We start from the raw sequence: 16,579 nt of genomic DNA on the forward strand, positions 1-16,579 counted from the left end.
ATTCGGGAGGAAGACGATTCAAACCCGCGTCCGGCCATCCTGATTTAGGTTTTCCGTGATTCGCTACAGGCAAATGCCGGGATGGTTCCTTTGAAAGGGCACTGCCGACTTACTTCCACATCCTTCCCTAGTCCGATGGGACCGATGACCTCGCTGTTACCTCCCCTCCCCCGAATTAACCAACCAACCATCTTACATATCCGCAAGGAATGGGGCCAATGTGCGGCAGGAGGAACATCCTTTCCGACAGGTGCCTGAACGTGACCCGTGGGGCTTCCCATCCAATAATGCCATACATTTACAGTGTGATTGTGCTAGACAATAAATTATTTTCAAAATGCATTCAGTCTACAAAGGAGACTTTTACAAACACACGTACGTCCTATTTCCTAATACTGTATTAAGTGTGTGAGATCCATATAAAACAGAACTAACAGGAGATATTGAACGCATACAAAGAAGAGCAGAACGAAAAATCATAGATTCGTATGGCCTATGGGAGAGTGCCACGGAAATGCTGAAAAATCTGAATTAGCAGACGCTTGAAGACGTAAGTCCATTACTCTGCGAAAATCTGTTTACAAAGTTGCAAGATCCAGTATTACATCAACAACGTAGGCGTACATTACAGCTCCCAACTTTGCCATTCTTCCCGTGCTCCCTATGAGAATAGAACGGGAAGAAACCATAAAAACGTTGTATGATAGAAAATACCTTCCGCCACGCACTTCACAGTGGTTTGCATATAATTTTGAAATTAGTAGTATACCTAAAAACAAGTTGCATGCCTCTATTTCACAAGGAGCAGATATATATATACGTGGAGACATGAAGGATTCATAACGCCGTGCTATGGATTTTATCGAACCCGAAACATCCATTTATGAATGACCTTTAGCGGGAGGTGGGTTATAGAGGTAGTCCCATAATAGTTTGCTGAAATATACAAACAGACTAGCAAACGACTCAAATGTAGGCGATGCGCTGTATCTGTAACATTTATTAATTACTATGACTGAACTGAATGAATGAATGACAGATGAAGGAAGTTTACTGCACTACGTAGATATATTAAGTGTCCGCGTCCACCGCCCTACCCAATGGTGCCACGTTGATCGAATACTGCCGTCGTGTAACTGTACTTCCATGCTCCAACAGTAGCCGCGTTGGAACCGGATGATCCCCACCACAGAGCTCTCTAGCGGTCCTTGGAACGAAACTGCGCCTGCGTCGACGAGTCACGTGACTGGTTGACTGTGGACGTGTAAAGCATAGTTGTCTTTCGAAGCGGTGAGAGGGTGGCTTGCGGACGGTGTTTTAATTGTCACGTGTTGTAGTAGAACGTATAAAACAAGAATTGCTGTATATAAATAGTGTAAAACTCCGTAAATATGGGGAGTAAGTATTGATTGTTCTAAATGTGACAGATTTATTTCCAGTTTCTAAAGTTTTGCTGAACTTCATGTGGTACTAGTCACAGTTTGTTTTTGAGTGTTTAATTATCTCACATTTCGATCTGTGATTACTGCGTTATTGCTTTTTATGTATTGCTTGGTGACATTTTAAGTAATTACTTTGATGGTTGATCGTGTGTTACAGTCAAGTTCCTAGAGGTAATCAAGCCGTTTTGCAGTATACTTCCAGAAATCGCGAAACCTGAAAGAAAGGTATGACGTTTAAGTGCTTTAATACGTTTTGTTCATATATTTTGTGTTTACCTTCTATGGCGAATTTCTTATGAAGTTTCTAACGAACCATATGTTTGTTCCAGATTCAGTTTCGTGAGAAGGTGCTATGGACAGCGATAACGTTATTCATATTTTTAGTCTGCTGCCAGGTCAGTATTAAAATGTGACTATTCGTAAATTTATTCTTGTCTTTAAAATTGTAGTTTCGCCTTGCAACTTTTTGCCACTCCCTCATTGTGGGTTAGACAACCATGTTTCTCACAGCGTTCCGTTACTTGAATTTACCATAAGTACTTGCTTTAAATTTGTTTTCACGTGTTTTGTGTGTGGAATTGTTTTTTTTAAACATTTGTAAGTGCGTCGACAGGTTTTCAGCTTCTGCGTCACACGTGCGTATATATTTGACGAACGTCAGTTTCAAACAGTGTTTCTATGCAGCAGTGTATCCATCACTGATTGTTCATGTTTGCCATATAACTTGCAAATTGGCAGCCGAAAGGCCGATTTCATTGCTTGGTGGACTCGAAAAGTCTACAAATGTCAGTACAGAACGTGCTGAAAGCTATGTTTTTATCGTCGCCCACTATTGCGCACGCCGGCCCCAGTTATTTTTATAGTTTATGTACCGTACTTCACATGTCATAATGACAAATGTTAAATATGGAACAAATGTTGGTGACTAACCTAAACCTCAGATTACTCTTCAGATTCCCCCCCCGAAAAACTTAAACAACGCTGTTTATAGGGGGGGGGGGGGTAGTAGTCAGTAGCACTGTAAAATTTGATCCCACTATCTCAAGTAGTATTATGGCTTTGAGAGTACAGAATCATTTAGGAAATAGAGATACAGTTGACAGCTGTAAGATTTGTAACCCAAGCATTTTAGCTATGCTGTTATTGTATTCAAGGCAAGATATAAGTACCTTGAGACTTCCTTGTTCTGCACTTTCTGAAGCAAAAGGTAAACTTATTGTTCATCTAATACACTGCATAATTTTAAGAACATGTGGTATCACAGTTTTTTATACATTAAGAGAACACGCAGTAATGTAAGGTAACATGATGAGTGTGGGAGCTACAAGAATGATGCAACAAGTAATGGAAGTAAGCTATTTAGTTTGCTTCAGCAATAATTCAGTATTAATTAGACTGGCTTGCAAGGGAAGCAGAACACAAATGGAGGCAAGGAACTGCTATGAACAAGACTATGTTCGAGAAGGAATAATAGACAGGTGGGGAGACTGATTCCATAGATTGGCTGGTGACATTAGTAGAAAAGCAGATGGTGTGGATGGGGAGGAGAAAAACAAAGGATGAGTTAGTGTGGGTATGTGATAGTTTTGGCAGGGAGTAACAGCTGATACTGTGACAGCATGTTCCCATGCAAGTCTCCGTGTGACACTTTTGGTATTTTGTGACTATCTTATTTTGTTACTGTGGTTTATGGAGTCAAAGTGTTTGTACCAAAGTTAAATCATTCAGGGCCATAGTACAAGGATTTAGATTAGGAAATTGTGCTAAAAATAGTTTTGTTATGTGGCTAACAAAGTAACTGGCTGTCTGGAGTAGTGAGTGTGTAAAAGGCAGACTGGCTGTAGCAAGAAAGGCATTCCTTAAAAAGAGAAACTTGTCAACATCTAATATAAATTTGTCAGGAAATCTTTTGAGTGTGGCCTCGTATGGAGGTGAAATGTGAGCTTCAAGCAGCTCAGAAAAGGAAAGTACTCTTTGAAGTAGGCTATGATGCTACAGAGGAATACTGAAGATTACATTGGTTGATTAACTAATAAGGAACTACTCAAACAGTTTGAGGAAAAGAGAAAGTTACAGCACATCTAAATTGAAAGAAGGCATCGGTTCATAGAGCCCATTGTGAGGTATCAAGGAGGTAATTTAGAGAAGTGTGGTAAGTGAAAACTGTAGAGGGGTCATATGCATTAATACAGTAAACAGGTCAAACTGCATGTATGTTGCAGTTGTTAGACGAAGCAGTATGCACAGGATAGACAATTGCGGAGAGCTGCATTAAACTGGTCTTTGGACTAAAGACCACAACAACAGTACAAGAATAGTTTATGCAGATTCTTTTGCTAGATTTGTAAATAATATTGAGTTATTTGATATAAAGGGTGAAACCAAACTCTGACAGAATTTCTGAAGTTATTTAGGGATATTTTTGCTACATTGGGTCCAGTCCCTGGTGGCTCATTACAGAGTAATAATGCAGTTGTGATTTATTTGGTTTGTTTCCTCAGTCACCTTTGTTCCTGTGGAAATACACTAACAACAGTGAAAAAGCCTGTAATATTGTCACCAAAGCATTAAATACATAACACAGAATGATTTTATGTACTTGCCTCCTTGCAGCAACAGCTAAGCGTAGCATGATTGTGTCAGTCTTCTGGTTGCAGTCAGTGAACTCGTACGTGGAATGTGTATTGGCCAACTCTTAATCAGTGAGCAAATCCGTAATACTGTGTCACTGTTAACAAACAGCTAACGCCACTGGAAAAACAATCCAGAGACAACCAAACAGTGCTGAATGCGAACTTAAAGGCAAGGAATAAACTGGGCGTTGGGCATTAATATTGTACTAAGAGTGTGTGTGGAACATGGGTTACAGTGTGGTACTGAACACCCCTTTCCCCCCTTCGTTTGAAATCTTTAGTGTGGCGATAGACTGGACAATTTGGTTCTGAGTTGTCAAAGCAAATTGACCAGTTGAGAAGCCTAATTGGTACTTACACGTTATACTGGAAAATGTGAATTGGTTCTCTTGGTGTTTAGTATAGAAATACTCAGAAAATATCACATATAACTATCATGTAGGCAATTTGTATCGTGTAAAAGTTTAGTGAATTCTAATCAGCTTTGGAATAGGGTATTTGACTGTTTTCTGGAAATCCTTGTAAATGAATGTCATTTTTTGCTAATAACATGCATCCCCTGCACCCTAATGAATTTCAGAAGAAAAAAAACAAATACGTAACCCCCACTAAAATGCTCCATTTGAGGTATGGTTCCTGTGATATCACTGGCTAGATTTCTGCTCTTTAACTGTCTTAAATATCATTCAGAGAGATCTTGCTTTGAAAAATGGGTTACAGATGGTGTTTTATACCACATTGTACAAATGCATGTACAAAAACTACTGAAATTGAGTGTTCCAAAGAATGAGGAGAATCGTTGCAGCTCTTTTAGAGATCGAAAAGAGAGAATGGTCACTGTGTTTCTTTCTGTGACAGTCATTTTGGTGTCACTAATAGTGATTATAGTACTAGTAGTGATGATGATGATGATGATGATGATGATGATGATGATGATGATGATGATGATGATGATGATGATGACAGATATAAAAAGAATTTATAGGTGTACAAGACAGGTGTTTTCTGATATGGTGAGTTCTGGGGATAGGAAATTTAGAGACTGCACCAGCTAAGCTTACTGGGAAATTATGAATATCTGGTTGGAAAGGAGGTTGTAGAAGGGTAATCCTTATTGTTGCTATATTAGTAAGTCATTAACTGTCTTCCGAAGCTGGAGATGTTGTTCAATTCTCTAATATAATGTGGGAGGTTATTCCAGAGTCAGGTTCCTGATACTGAGGACTCGGAGAAAATGGCTGAACGTTGGAGGGTGACAAAGGATTTTGCTCTGATGGGGATGGAGGTTTCTGCCGTCTCGTTCGGACAAGATTATTAAAGTTGAGGAAAGACAGGTTAGGAGGGACAGTGTTTATTGATAAGACTGTTGACAAGATTGAGGGTATGAAAATCTCTGCACTTGTCTGCATGCACAGAACAGTTGTGAATATGATACACAGGATAGTTGTGAATATGATAAAGTTAAACATCATCAATATAATGAACACAGGCATCATGACCAGTTATTGGTGCTGCATGCTTTCCTGAGAAAGCCCTGGCAGGACAACATTGCTCTAATCAGTAAGTATAAGTCTTTGTGTAAGTTTCTTTTTCAGGAGGCATGGAGAGATGCTGATGGCTTCCTGCATATTGGGGTCATGTGCTCAGTCCAGTTTAGATTTTCATTTATTTTTACTCCTAGACTGTTTGCTGAAGGAGAAAAGTTGTCTCCCATTTGGGGTTAAAGATGGTAGGGATTCCAGATACTTCAGGTTAATGAGCTGGAATGACCAGTCAGTATCACTTTGTTCTTTTATGGGTTGTGGTTTAATCCTATATCCTGCACCCATTTATGTAGTGCGCACAGGTCGGTATTGAGATTCTCAATAGGTGTCGTCAGGATAATTGGTTTTGCACTCGGATAAAACTACAGGTCATCAGTGTACATGCGGTATTTGCAGTAGGACAAAACTGATGGCACATCATTTACATACAATGAAAATTATGTAGGGCTTAATACTAAACTGTGAGGATGTCTGATAGTACCTGCCCCCATTGTAACTTTTATGGGGCTGAATATGATGCATGGATGGCGAGACATCAGGTATGAGCAAAACCATTGCACTGCACTTGGCAAAAAGTTAAGGCTGCTAAGTTTGGCAAGTAAAATGTCAAAGTTGACTGTCGAAGGCTTTTTGGAAGTCAAAGAAGCACTTGATGCTTGCCTCTTGTGCATCTATGGCAAGCTTCAGGTCATCTGTTACCTTTCTTAAGGCAGATGTGCTGTGATATTTACAGAAACCTGATCAGTATTTGTCTAGTAGGTTGTTTGTGTTTTAGCTGGTAGTGGCGTATATGCTCTCAGGTCTTGGACACTGCAGGAAGAATGCAACACCCTTTTCAGGTAGTGGCTTAATCTGTCACATTTCCAGGCCTCAGGGAATTCACATGTTGTTAAGGGGTGATTAATGTGTGTTACAGTGGGCAGTAGTGGGTCAGTAATAAGATTCATCATATGGACTGTGATGCCATTTTGTCCGGTAGATGCTGATCTGATATGAATGGTTACTTTTGTGATGGTATTCAATGTAATGTCCTTTAGATAGAATTTTTCACAGCTTGTCATTTATCTCCATGAATAAGCAATGAGTCTGTTTCATTTGTGATTCAGCTGTGGTTGTAAGTAATGTAGAGTACCAGTTCAGTTCTGTGATGGTGCCAATCAGATCAGCTGCAGCTTTTACTTTGCCTGTACGAAGACCATGTAGGTTTTTGTGTAGCACAGCTGTTCTTTCTGTTGTCTGCTATTGTAAGGATATGCAAGAGTTTTCAGTTTCACACAGCTTGATTGGCTCTGTTCCAGTTCTACTTGTAAGCAATAGGGCTTTCAGGCATGGATATAGTTTGTATGCATGATGTGCAACATCTCTGAGATTCATGAGCTGTTTTAGTTCAGATAGCCAAGGTACAGGTTTTCTTCTTACTTTTCCAGGCTTCAGGGAAGGGGAGGCATATTTGTCATATAGTTAGGTAAGTTTGTTAATAAACCCATGAAGTTTTTTTTTCATGTCCGAGAAAGAAATAGAAGACATTGCTCTATTTCTTACGCCTCAGTTGCAAGTCCAGATAAAGTAGTGTGTTTGGGGTTTGGTATGTAGTCAGTTGCAGTTTCCTTATGAGGCATTCTATCAAGAACATCATGAAATTTATGGGCAGATGTGAGGTGCAGATATTTGAGGGGTATGAATTATTCTGTTAGGGGATTTCATTGCAAATATATGTATGAGATTGTGATCATTGTTCATGTTATGGGTAGGATCAAACTGTAGTAGCAACAAGTTTGAAGAAGAAAGAGTCTGCTTAAATTTCACACTGTAAAAACTAGTGTATAGAAAATTTGTTAGTGTCACCACCTATAGTTACCTGCTTGTATGTCGATTTGAGACTTAGAGTAGTTTCGAAGCAGGCAAACCTGCCTGTTTTACAAGGTTTGTGAAGGATACATCAGGCTCTTTCTGTTCAGGGATTTGATCTCTGTGAATGAATGTATTCCACTTGTTTATCATCCATATTGTTGGATATTTGTAGCACAGTAGATGATAAATCAGAGCAATATGTGCACTCGTACTCCAGCCTGTCGTTGATTACATCTGTCGTGTCTTAGAAAGATGTAGCCCTCTAGATCTACTGAACTTGTGGCAGTACTTGGTTTGAGCCAGATCTCTGATACAGGTCTTATATGGATATCTGTGTCTCAAAATATGACAAAACTCATCAGGATGAGCTGCCAGAGATAGACTTTTGTGTGTGGAATATGCAGCTAAGTGCATTCAGGTGCAAAGCTCATGAGGATGCCACTACTGGACATTAGTGACTCTGGGCCAGTGAGAGTGGGGGACAATGCATAGTGGAGCATTCAGCAAGTAAGGGGTGCAGATTCCCAGAAGTGAAAGTGGTAGGTGTCTTCAGGTAGAAGCTTTTGTGGGCAAGACTGAAGGCTTTCACAAGTTGCCCTGGAAAACCTTTCCAGCATGGTCCAACCAAATAATAAAGTTGCAGATTTCCTCAGTTATAAGACAGGTCTACAACTTACTGCCACATCACAGTACTTTTGTTCCAGTCACCACACAGTGCAGTTTTCATATTTCTTACTTTTGGAACTTAAGTCTGGTTTGTTTCCTAAGCATGAAGAGGCCTCAGACACCAACTTTTGGAAAGTTTCCCCTATCAACCTTCACAAAATTTGTTTCCATTCTTACTTAAAAGTGGTAAATGCAGTTTCCACCACTGAATAACTGTTTGCAGGAAGTACAAAAAAAACCAAGTAATCATTGATGGAGACTTTGATCATCCAATTATTACTTGGGAAAATTTGTTTTGTTAGTAATGGGCATAAGACATCCTGTGAAACTACTGAATTCCTTTTCTGAAAACTACCTAGAACAGGTAGTTAGGAACCCTACTCATGATGGAAATGTATTGCATCTAATGGCAACAAATAGATCTGACTTCGAGGCTGCCCACATTGAAATTGGTATCAGTGACCATGATGCAGTTGTGGCAACAATGGTTACTAAAGCACAAAGAATAACTAAAACAAGCAATATATATTTTTCAGTAAACCAGATAAAAAATCAGTAGTGTCATATCTTGAGGTGGAACTTGAAACTCCTTCTGAACCAGCTTACTGTGTTCATCTCTTGGTCTCTCTCTACAATTACCCCCCCCCCCCCCCCCCCAGCACTTTCTTCCAATACTAAATTGGTAATCCATTGATGTTTCAGAACATGTTGTATCAACCGATCCCGTCTTTTGGTCAAGTAGTTCCACTAACTTCTTGTCTCCGTGATTCTGTTAAGTACCTCCTTATTAGTTCATGAACCACCCATATACTCTTTCGCATTCTTCTGTAGCACAAAATTTCAGAAGCTTATATTCTCTTCTTGTCTAAGCTGTTTATTGTCCACGTTTCACTTTCATACATTGCTAAACACTGGACAAATACGGTACTCATCGAAAAGACTTCGCAACACTTAAATCTATATTCGATGTTAACAAATTTCTCTTCTCAAGAAATGCTTTTCTTGCCGTTGGCAGTCTTCATTTTATATCATCTGTACTTTGACCCTCATCAGTTATTTTGCTGTCCAAATAGCAGAACTCATCTACTACTTTTTCATTTTCTGAACTAATTCCCTTAGCATCACTCAGTTTAATTCAACTGTATTCCATTATCCTTGTTTTCCTTTTGTTGATGTTCATCTTGTATGCTCCTTTCAAGACCCTATCCATTCTGTTCAATTACTCTTAAGTCATTTGCTGTTTCTGAATGAATTAAAATGCCGTCGACAAATCTTACAGTTTTTATTTGTTTTCCCTGAACTTTAATTTCTACTCCAGATTTTTATAGGCTACAACCATGTTTCGCTCCCTTCTCAACCACGGCTTCCCATTTACGCCCCTCAGCTCTTTTAACTGCCATCTGGTTTCTGTAGAAGTTGTAAATAGCCTTTTGCTTCCTGAATTTTATCCTAATACCATCAGAATTCCAAAGAATATTCCAGTCAACATTGTCAAAAGCTTTCTCTAAGTCTACAAATGCTAGAAACGTAGGTTTGCCTTTCCTTAATCTGTCTTCTAACAACTTATAGGTTCACTATTGCCTCGCATCTTCCTGCATTTCTGTGGAATCCAAATTGCTATTCCCTGTGGTCAGTTTCTACCAGTTTTTCCAATCTTCTGTAAAGAATTCATAATTGTATTTGCATCTGTGACTTACTAAACTGATAGTTCAGCAATTTTTACATCTGTCAGCTACTACTTTCTTTGGAATTGGAATTATTACATTCTTCTTGAAGTCTGAGGGTATTTTGCCTGTCTCATACATCTTGCATACCAATGGAAGAGTTCTGTCTCCCAAGGCTATCTGCAATTCTGATGGAATATCTTCTACTCCTTGGGCCTTGTTTTGACTTAGGTCTTTCAGAGCTCTGTGTCAGCTTCTTCACACACTATCATATCTCCCATCTCATCTTCATCTACGTCCACTTCCCTTTCTATAATATTGCCATCAAGTTTGTCACCTTTGTGTAGACCCTGTGTATACTTCTTCCACCTTTTTAGCTTTCCCTTCTTTGCTTGGGGCTGGCTTTCCATCTGAGCTTTTGATATTCATACGGCTGCTTCTCTTTTCTGCCACGCCCTCTTCAATTTTTGTGTAGGTGGTATTTATCTGTATCTTACTGAAATATGCTTCTGAATCCGTACATTTGTTCTCTAGCCATTCCTGCTTAGCCATTTTGCACTTCCTGTCGTTCAATATTTTTTAACGTTTGTGTCCCTGTTCACCTGCTTAATTTGCTGCATTTTTATATTTTTACCTTTCATCAGTTAAATTCAATATATTGTGTTATCCAAGAATTTATACTAGGCCTTGTGTTTTTACCTATTTGATTCTCTGCTGCCATCACTATTTCATCTCTTAAAGCCACTCATTTGTTTGCTACTGTATTCCTTTGCTGCCCCTGAAAATCTCAGCAACTTCTGGTTCTTTCAACTTATCAAGGTCTCATCTATTTAATCTTTTACATGTTTCCAATTTCTTCAATTTTAATCTACAGTTGTTTTGCAACCTAAAACCTGGTTCCTAAATCTGTCTCTTACCATTACATAATCAGTCGCAGACCTCCCTGTGTCTCCAGGTCTCCTCCACGTATACAACCTTCTTTTATGATTTTTAAACTAAGTGTTACCAGTGAGTGAGTTATGCTCTGTGCAAAACTCTACCAGGGTGCTTCATTTTTCTTTCCTTTCTCCAAGTTCATACTTATCTACTATTTTTCCTTTTCCAAGTATCGAATTCCAGTCCATCACCGTTAAATATTTATTTCCCTTAACTATCTGAGTAAATAATTTCTTTTATCTCGTCATGCAGTTTTTCTCTCTCTCTCCATGTGTGGAAGTAGTTTGCATATAAACTTGTATTACTGTGGTGGGTATGGGCTTTGTGTCTATCTTGGCTACAATAATGCATTCACATTGCTGTTCATAATAGCTTACCCACATTCCTTTTTTCTTATTCATTATTAAACCTACTCCTGCGTTATCCCCTATTTGATTTTATATTTATAACATTGTCTTTACGTGACCAGAAGTCCTGTTCCTCCTGCCACCAAACTTCACTAAATCCCACAATATCTAACTTAAGCCAATTGTTTTTAAATTTTCTAACCTACCTGCTCATTTAAGGAATTTAACATCCCATGCTCTGATCCTTAGAATGCTAGTTTTGTTTCTCCTGACATCATCTTCCTGAGTAGTTCCCGCCCGGAGATTAGAATAGGGGACTGTTTTGTTTTAAGCAAGAGGATGCCATCCTCATTTAACCGTACAGAATGCTGCATGCTCAGAGGAAGAATTACGGCTGTAGTTCCCCCTTGCTTTCAGCTTTTTGTGGTATTACCACATCAAGGCCGTTTTGGTTGATGTTAAAAGGACAGATCAGTCAATCATCCAGATAATTGCCCTTAAAGGCTGCTGCCCCTCTTCAGGAACCACATGTTTGTCTGGCCTCTCAACAGATAGCCTTCTGTTGTGATTACACCTATGGTGCTGCTGTCTGTATCGCTGAGGCGCGCAAGCCAGCTCACTGATGGCAAGGTCCATGGTTCAGTAGAATAGTTCATAATGGGAGGGAACATCCATTGTACACATCCACTGTAAAGAAACTTCTAAAGAAACAGAGATTACAGCATAATAGGTGTAAAACAAAGTGTAGGGTTGTAGATAGACGCTGAATGAAACTCGTTTGGCTGTTAAAGCAATACATGATGCCTTCAATGGCTGCTGTAGCAGAATATTGTCAAATGATTATTCACGAAGGCCAAAGAAATAATGGTTGTATGTAAAGGCTATTAGTGGGACCAAAGTTAGTGTCCAGTCCATAGCAAATGAGACAGGAACTGAAACTGAGGGTAGTGAAGCAAAAGCTGATGTGCTTAACCCTTTTCTAAAATTTTGTTACGAAGAAAAACCCGGGAGAATTGTCTGAATTTAATCCTTATACCACTGAAAAGATGAATGAAATAAGTGTTGGTGTCAGTGTTATTAAGAAACGGCTAAAATCTTTAAAATTGAACAAAGCCCCAGGGCCCAATGGAAGCCCTGTCAGATTCTATACAGAATTTGCAACTGACTGTCGTAGATCCCTCGAACAAAAACCCATGTCCAGCTCTTGGAAAAAAGTGCAGGTCGCACCTGTCTACAAAAACAGTAGTAAGTGATCCACAAAACTACTGTCCAATATCCAAGACATGGATTTGTTGTAGAATCTTAGAACATATTCTGAACTTAAACATAATGTGGTATCTTCAGCAAAATGGTCTCCTCAATGCCAACCAGCATGGATTCCAAAAACATTAATCATGTGAACCAAACTTCCACTTTTCTCATGTGGCATACTGAAAACTTTGGATCAAGGCAGTCGGGTGCAGTATTTCTTGATTTCTGAAAAGCATTTGACTCAGAACCACAAATACACTTATTGTCAGAAGTACAATCATATTGGGTATCAATTTAAATTTGTGACTGCATTGAGGACTTCTTGGTAGGGAGAATGCAGCATATTATCTTGGATATTGTGTCATTGTCAGATGTAGGAGTAACTTCAGATACACCTCAGGGAAGCATATTGGGACTCTTGCTGTTAATGTTGTATGTTAATGACCTTGCAGTTATTAACAGTAACCTGAGACTTTTTGCAGACGAGTTACGTACAATGAATTACTGTCTGAAAGAAGCTGCATAAATATTCAGTCAGGTCTTGACAAGATTTCAAAGTGCTGCATAGATTGACATCTTGCTTTAAATGTTCAGAAATATAAAATTGTCCACTTAACAAAATGAAAATAAAAAAATAGTAATGTATGACTATAATACCAGTGAGTCACTGTTGGAATCAGCCAACTCAGCCAAATACTTATGGTTTTTTTTTTTATATAAGACATGGAGCCCCTCCACGCCCACACCGGCATGATGGCCAACACAAAAGGTCTACTGCCATCTCTGCATAAGGGTTAGTATTCACTAAAGTGAGGTGTCGTGGGATGTGGGTACTGTGATGTTTGCGTACGTCTGGTTAGGGTTAACCATTAATACGCGCTCATCTGGAGATAGATTGGTCGAAATCGGACGAAGGGTAGTGGTTTGAAGGGCAGAGGAAAAAAAGTGCCAAGGCAAGAGCCAAGGGGAAAAAAACCTCTGTGATAGTTAGGTCGGGTGGTAAGAGCAGTAGCGGTTGTCTTGCTGCCTGTGATAGGTCGTGCAAGGATAGGCTTTGTTAGTAGTGGGTATCATGCATGTCAATACCTTGACGTTCTGCATTTGTGCTGCTCGGCAGCTGGTGCTGGGTGCTGGTACGGAGTCCTTGTTCAGCGTCAGCAACCTGCAACAGTTAGGTTTGTTATCGATCTTGTGTCCGATAGGTCATATACCGGAAGCACAGTGTGAGGGAATGTTGGCAGATTGTTTGTGCGTCTGTGGGGGAGCTCGGCAGTGTCCCTGCTGTGGCCTGTTGGTCGGCTCTAATAGCAGCTGGTAGTTTCTACATCTACATTTATACTCTGCAAGCCACCCAACGGTGTGTGGCGGACAGCACTTTACGTGCCACTGTCATTACCTCCCTTTCCTGTTCCAGTCGCGTATGGTTCGCGGGAAGAACGACTGTCTGAAAGCCTCCGTGCGCGCTCTAATCTCTCTAATTTTACATTCGTGATCTCCTCTGGAGGTATAAGTAGGGGGAAGCAATATATTCGATACCTCATCCAGAAACGCACCCTCTCGAAACCTGACGAGCAAGCTACACCGCGATGCAGAGCGCCTCTCTTGCAGAGTCTGCCACTTGAGTTTGCTTAACATCTCCGTAACGCTATCACGGTTACCAAATAACCCTGTGACGAAACGCGCCGCTCTTCTTTGGATCTTCTCTATCTCCTCCGTCAACCCGATCTGGTAGGGATTCCACACTGATGAGCAATACTCAAGTATAGGTCGAACGAGTGTTTTGTAAGCCACCTCCTTTGTTGATGGACTACATTTTCTAAGGACTCTCCCATTGAATCTCAACCTGATACCCGCCTTACCAACAATTAATTTTATATGATCATTCCACTTCAAATCGTTCCGCACGCATACTCCCAGATATTTTACAGAAGTAACTGCTACCAGTGTTCGTTCCACTATCATATAATCATACAATAAAGGATCCTTCTTTCTATGTATTCACAATACATTACATTTGTCTATGTTAAGGGTCAGTTGTCACTCCCTGCACCAAGTGCCTATCCGCTGCAGATCTTCCTGCATTTCGCTACAATTTTCTAATGCTGCAACTTCTCTGTATACTAAAGCATCATTCGCGGAAAGCCGCATGGAACTTCCGACACTATCTACTAGGTCATTTATATATATTGTGAAAAGCAATGGTCCCATAACACTCCCCTGTGGCACACTAGATTACTTTGTCTGTAGACGTCTCTCCATTGATAACAACATTCTGTGTTCTGTTTGCTAAAAACTCTTCAGTCCAGCCACACAGCTGGTCTGATATTCCGTAGGCTCTTACTTTATCAGGTGACAGTGCGGAACTGTATTGAACGCCTTCCGGAAGTCAAGGAAAATAGCATCTACCTGGGAGCCTGTATCTAATATTTTCTGGGTCTCATGAACAAATAAAGCGAGTTGGGTCTCACGATCGCTGTTTCCGGAATCCGTGTTTGTTCCTACATGGTAGATTCTGGGTTTCCAAAAACTACATGATACTCGAGCAAAAAACATGTTCTAAAATTCTACAACAGATCGACGTGAGAGATATAGGTCTATAGTTTTGCGCATCTGTTCGATGACCCTTCTTGAAGACTGGGACTACCTGTGCTCTTTTTCAATCATTTGGAACCTTCCGTTCCTCTAGAGACTTGTGGTACACGGCTGTTAGAAGCCCTGCATATAAGTGTTGCTGATATGCAGGGGCTTACAGACGTTTGTCGTTGTTTGCGTATGATAGTTTACCATAGGTGGCTATGCCCTAGCTAGCAGTGTCTTTGGCCGCTTGTGCTTCCACCTGTGGTTGTGATCGTAGTTTACCAAAGTGAGGATGAAAGGATTGTTAGTGTCTCGAGTTCCTGTATAGTCGTGTGGTGTGTTTTTTGAATACTTCCTTGAGGGTATGAAGGCGGTATTCATGGTGCAGATCCATGGTGCGTGTGCAGCGTGGAGCGTTGCTAATGATTCGTAGCACCTTGTTCTGTATGATCTGCAGGCGGCGCACTCGTGTAGGAGCTGCATATCCCAAGACGGGAGCTGCGTACGTCATCAGAGGTCTAATCAGTGTCGTGTATATGGACCTCGACACCCTCCTATTCAGTGTGCTTTCCCTGTTGAGCATTGGGTAGAGCTGTTTGAGCCTCGCGTGCGCTCCGTTGGCAACGTATTCGATGTGGTCCCCCCATGTAAGTTTCCAGTCCAGCCAGACACCAAGGTACCTGACTTTCTCTCGGAAACGTATTGGGCGTGTATGTAGTGTTATTGGTTTACAGTGTTGATGATGTTTGCGCAGTAGTTTCGGTCTGCGTGTGAACAGAACTGCTTCGCACTTGTCGACGTTTACTTTAATACGCCATCGCTCCAACCAAGGCTCAGCTGTTCTGAGTGCTGTCTGTATTCGTGAATTGATGTTCGACGGTTTCCAATCTTGCGCAAGGATGGCGGTGTTATCCGCGTAGACAGCTAACGTCGTGTTTTGTGTCGCTGGGAAGTCATTAATGTACAGGTTAAACAAGATGGGCCCTAGGATGCTTCCTTGGGGTACTCCAGCTTGGATACCATGTTGTGTTGATTGTTTATCCTGGACGATAGTATTGAAACATCTGTTAGTGAGATATGAGTGTATGAGACGTAAGAGTTCGTCCAGGAAACCAGCTTCGCTTAGTTTGCGTATGAGTCCATTGTGCCAGAGACGATCGAAAGCCTTTTCGATGTCCAGGAACACGGCCCCTGTGGCTTTGTTTATGTTGTAGCCGTGTGTTATATGTTCGACTACGCGGAGGAGTTGTTTTGTTGTCGAGTGGTGATTCCTAAAGCCGAATTGCTCCAGTCTTAGTGTGTCGGTGGCGTTTCAATGCCTAGTGATATGTTTTAGTATTACCTTCTCAACAATCTTGCTGAGCGAACACAGCAGACTGATGGGTCGGTAATTTTGTGGGAGAGAGTGGTCTTTCCCTGGCTTCCTGAACATCAGGACCTTGGCCGCCTTCCGAAAGTCAGGGAAGTGTTGGTGTGTCAGGATGGCATTCATTAAGTGTGTGAGGTATTCTACAGCTTCATCTGTGAACTCCTGCGGGACACGGTTTTGAATGCCATCAGGCCCAGGGGCTTTTCTAGCATTGCTGTGCTTGATAGCCCATGTGATTTCAACCTAGGGGTAACACTTTGTAGGGATTTTAAATTGAACGATCACATAGGCTTAGTCAT

General features: G+C 40.7%; 1 protein-coding gene across 1 annotated transcript in view; it reads left to right on the forward strand.

Annotated features, from left to right (window-relative positions):
• Positions 1-1,240: 1,240 nt before the first annotated feature.
• Positions 1,241-16,579, forward strand: part of LOC126185123 (protein transport protein Sec61 subunit alpha) — a 45,111-nt gene continuing 29,772 nt past the window's right edge. Inside the window, exons 1-3 of the mRNA XM_049927942.1 lie at positions 1,241-1,398; positions 1,600-1,667; positions 1,772-1,837. Of these exons, the coding sequence (XP_049783899.1) occupies positions 1,392-1,398; positions 1,600-1,667; positions 1,772-1,837 (141 nt within the window). The 5' untranslated portion in view covers positions 1,241-1,391. The remainder of the gene's footprint in view (positions 1,399-1,599; positions 1,668-1,771; positions 1,838-16,579) is intronic.

This window comes from Schistocerca cancellata, chromosome 4 (assembly GCF_023864275.1).
Source record: "Schistocerca cancellata isolate TAMUIC-IGC-003103 chromosome 4, iqSchCanc2.1, whole genome shotgun sequence".
Lineage (NCBI taxonomy): Eukaryota > Metazoa > Arthropoda > Insecta > Orthoptera > Acrididae > Schistocerca > Schistocerca cancellata.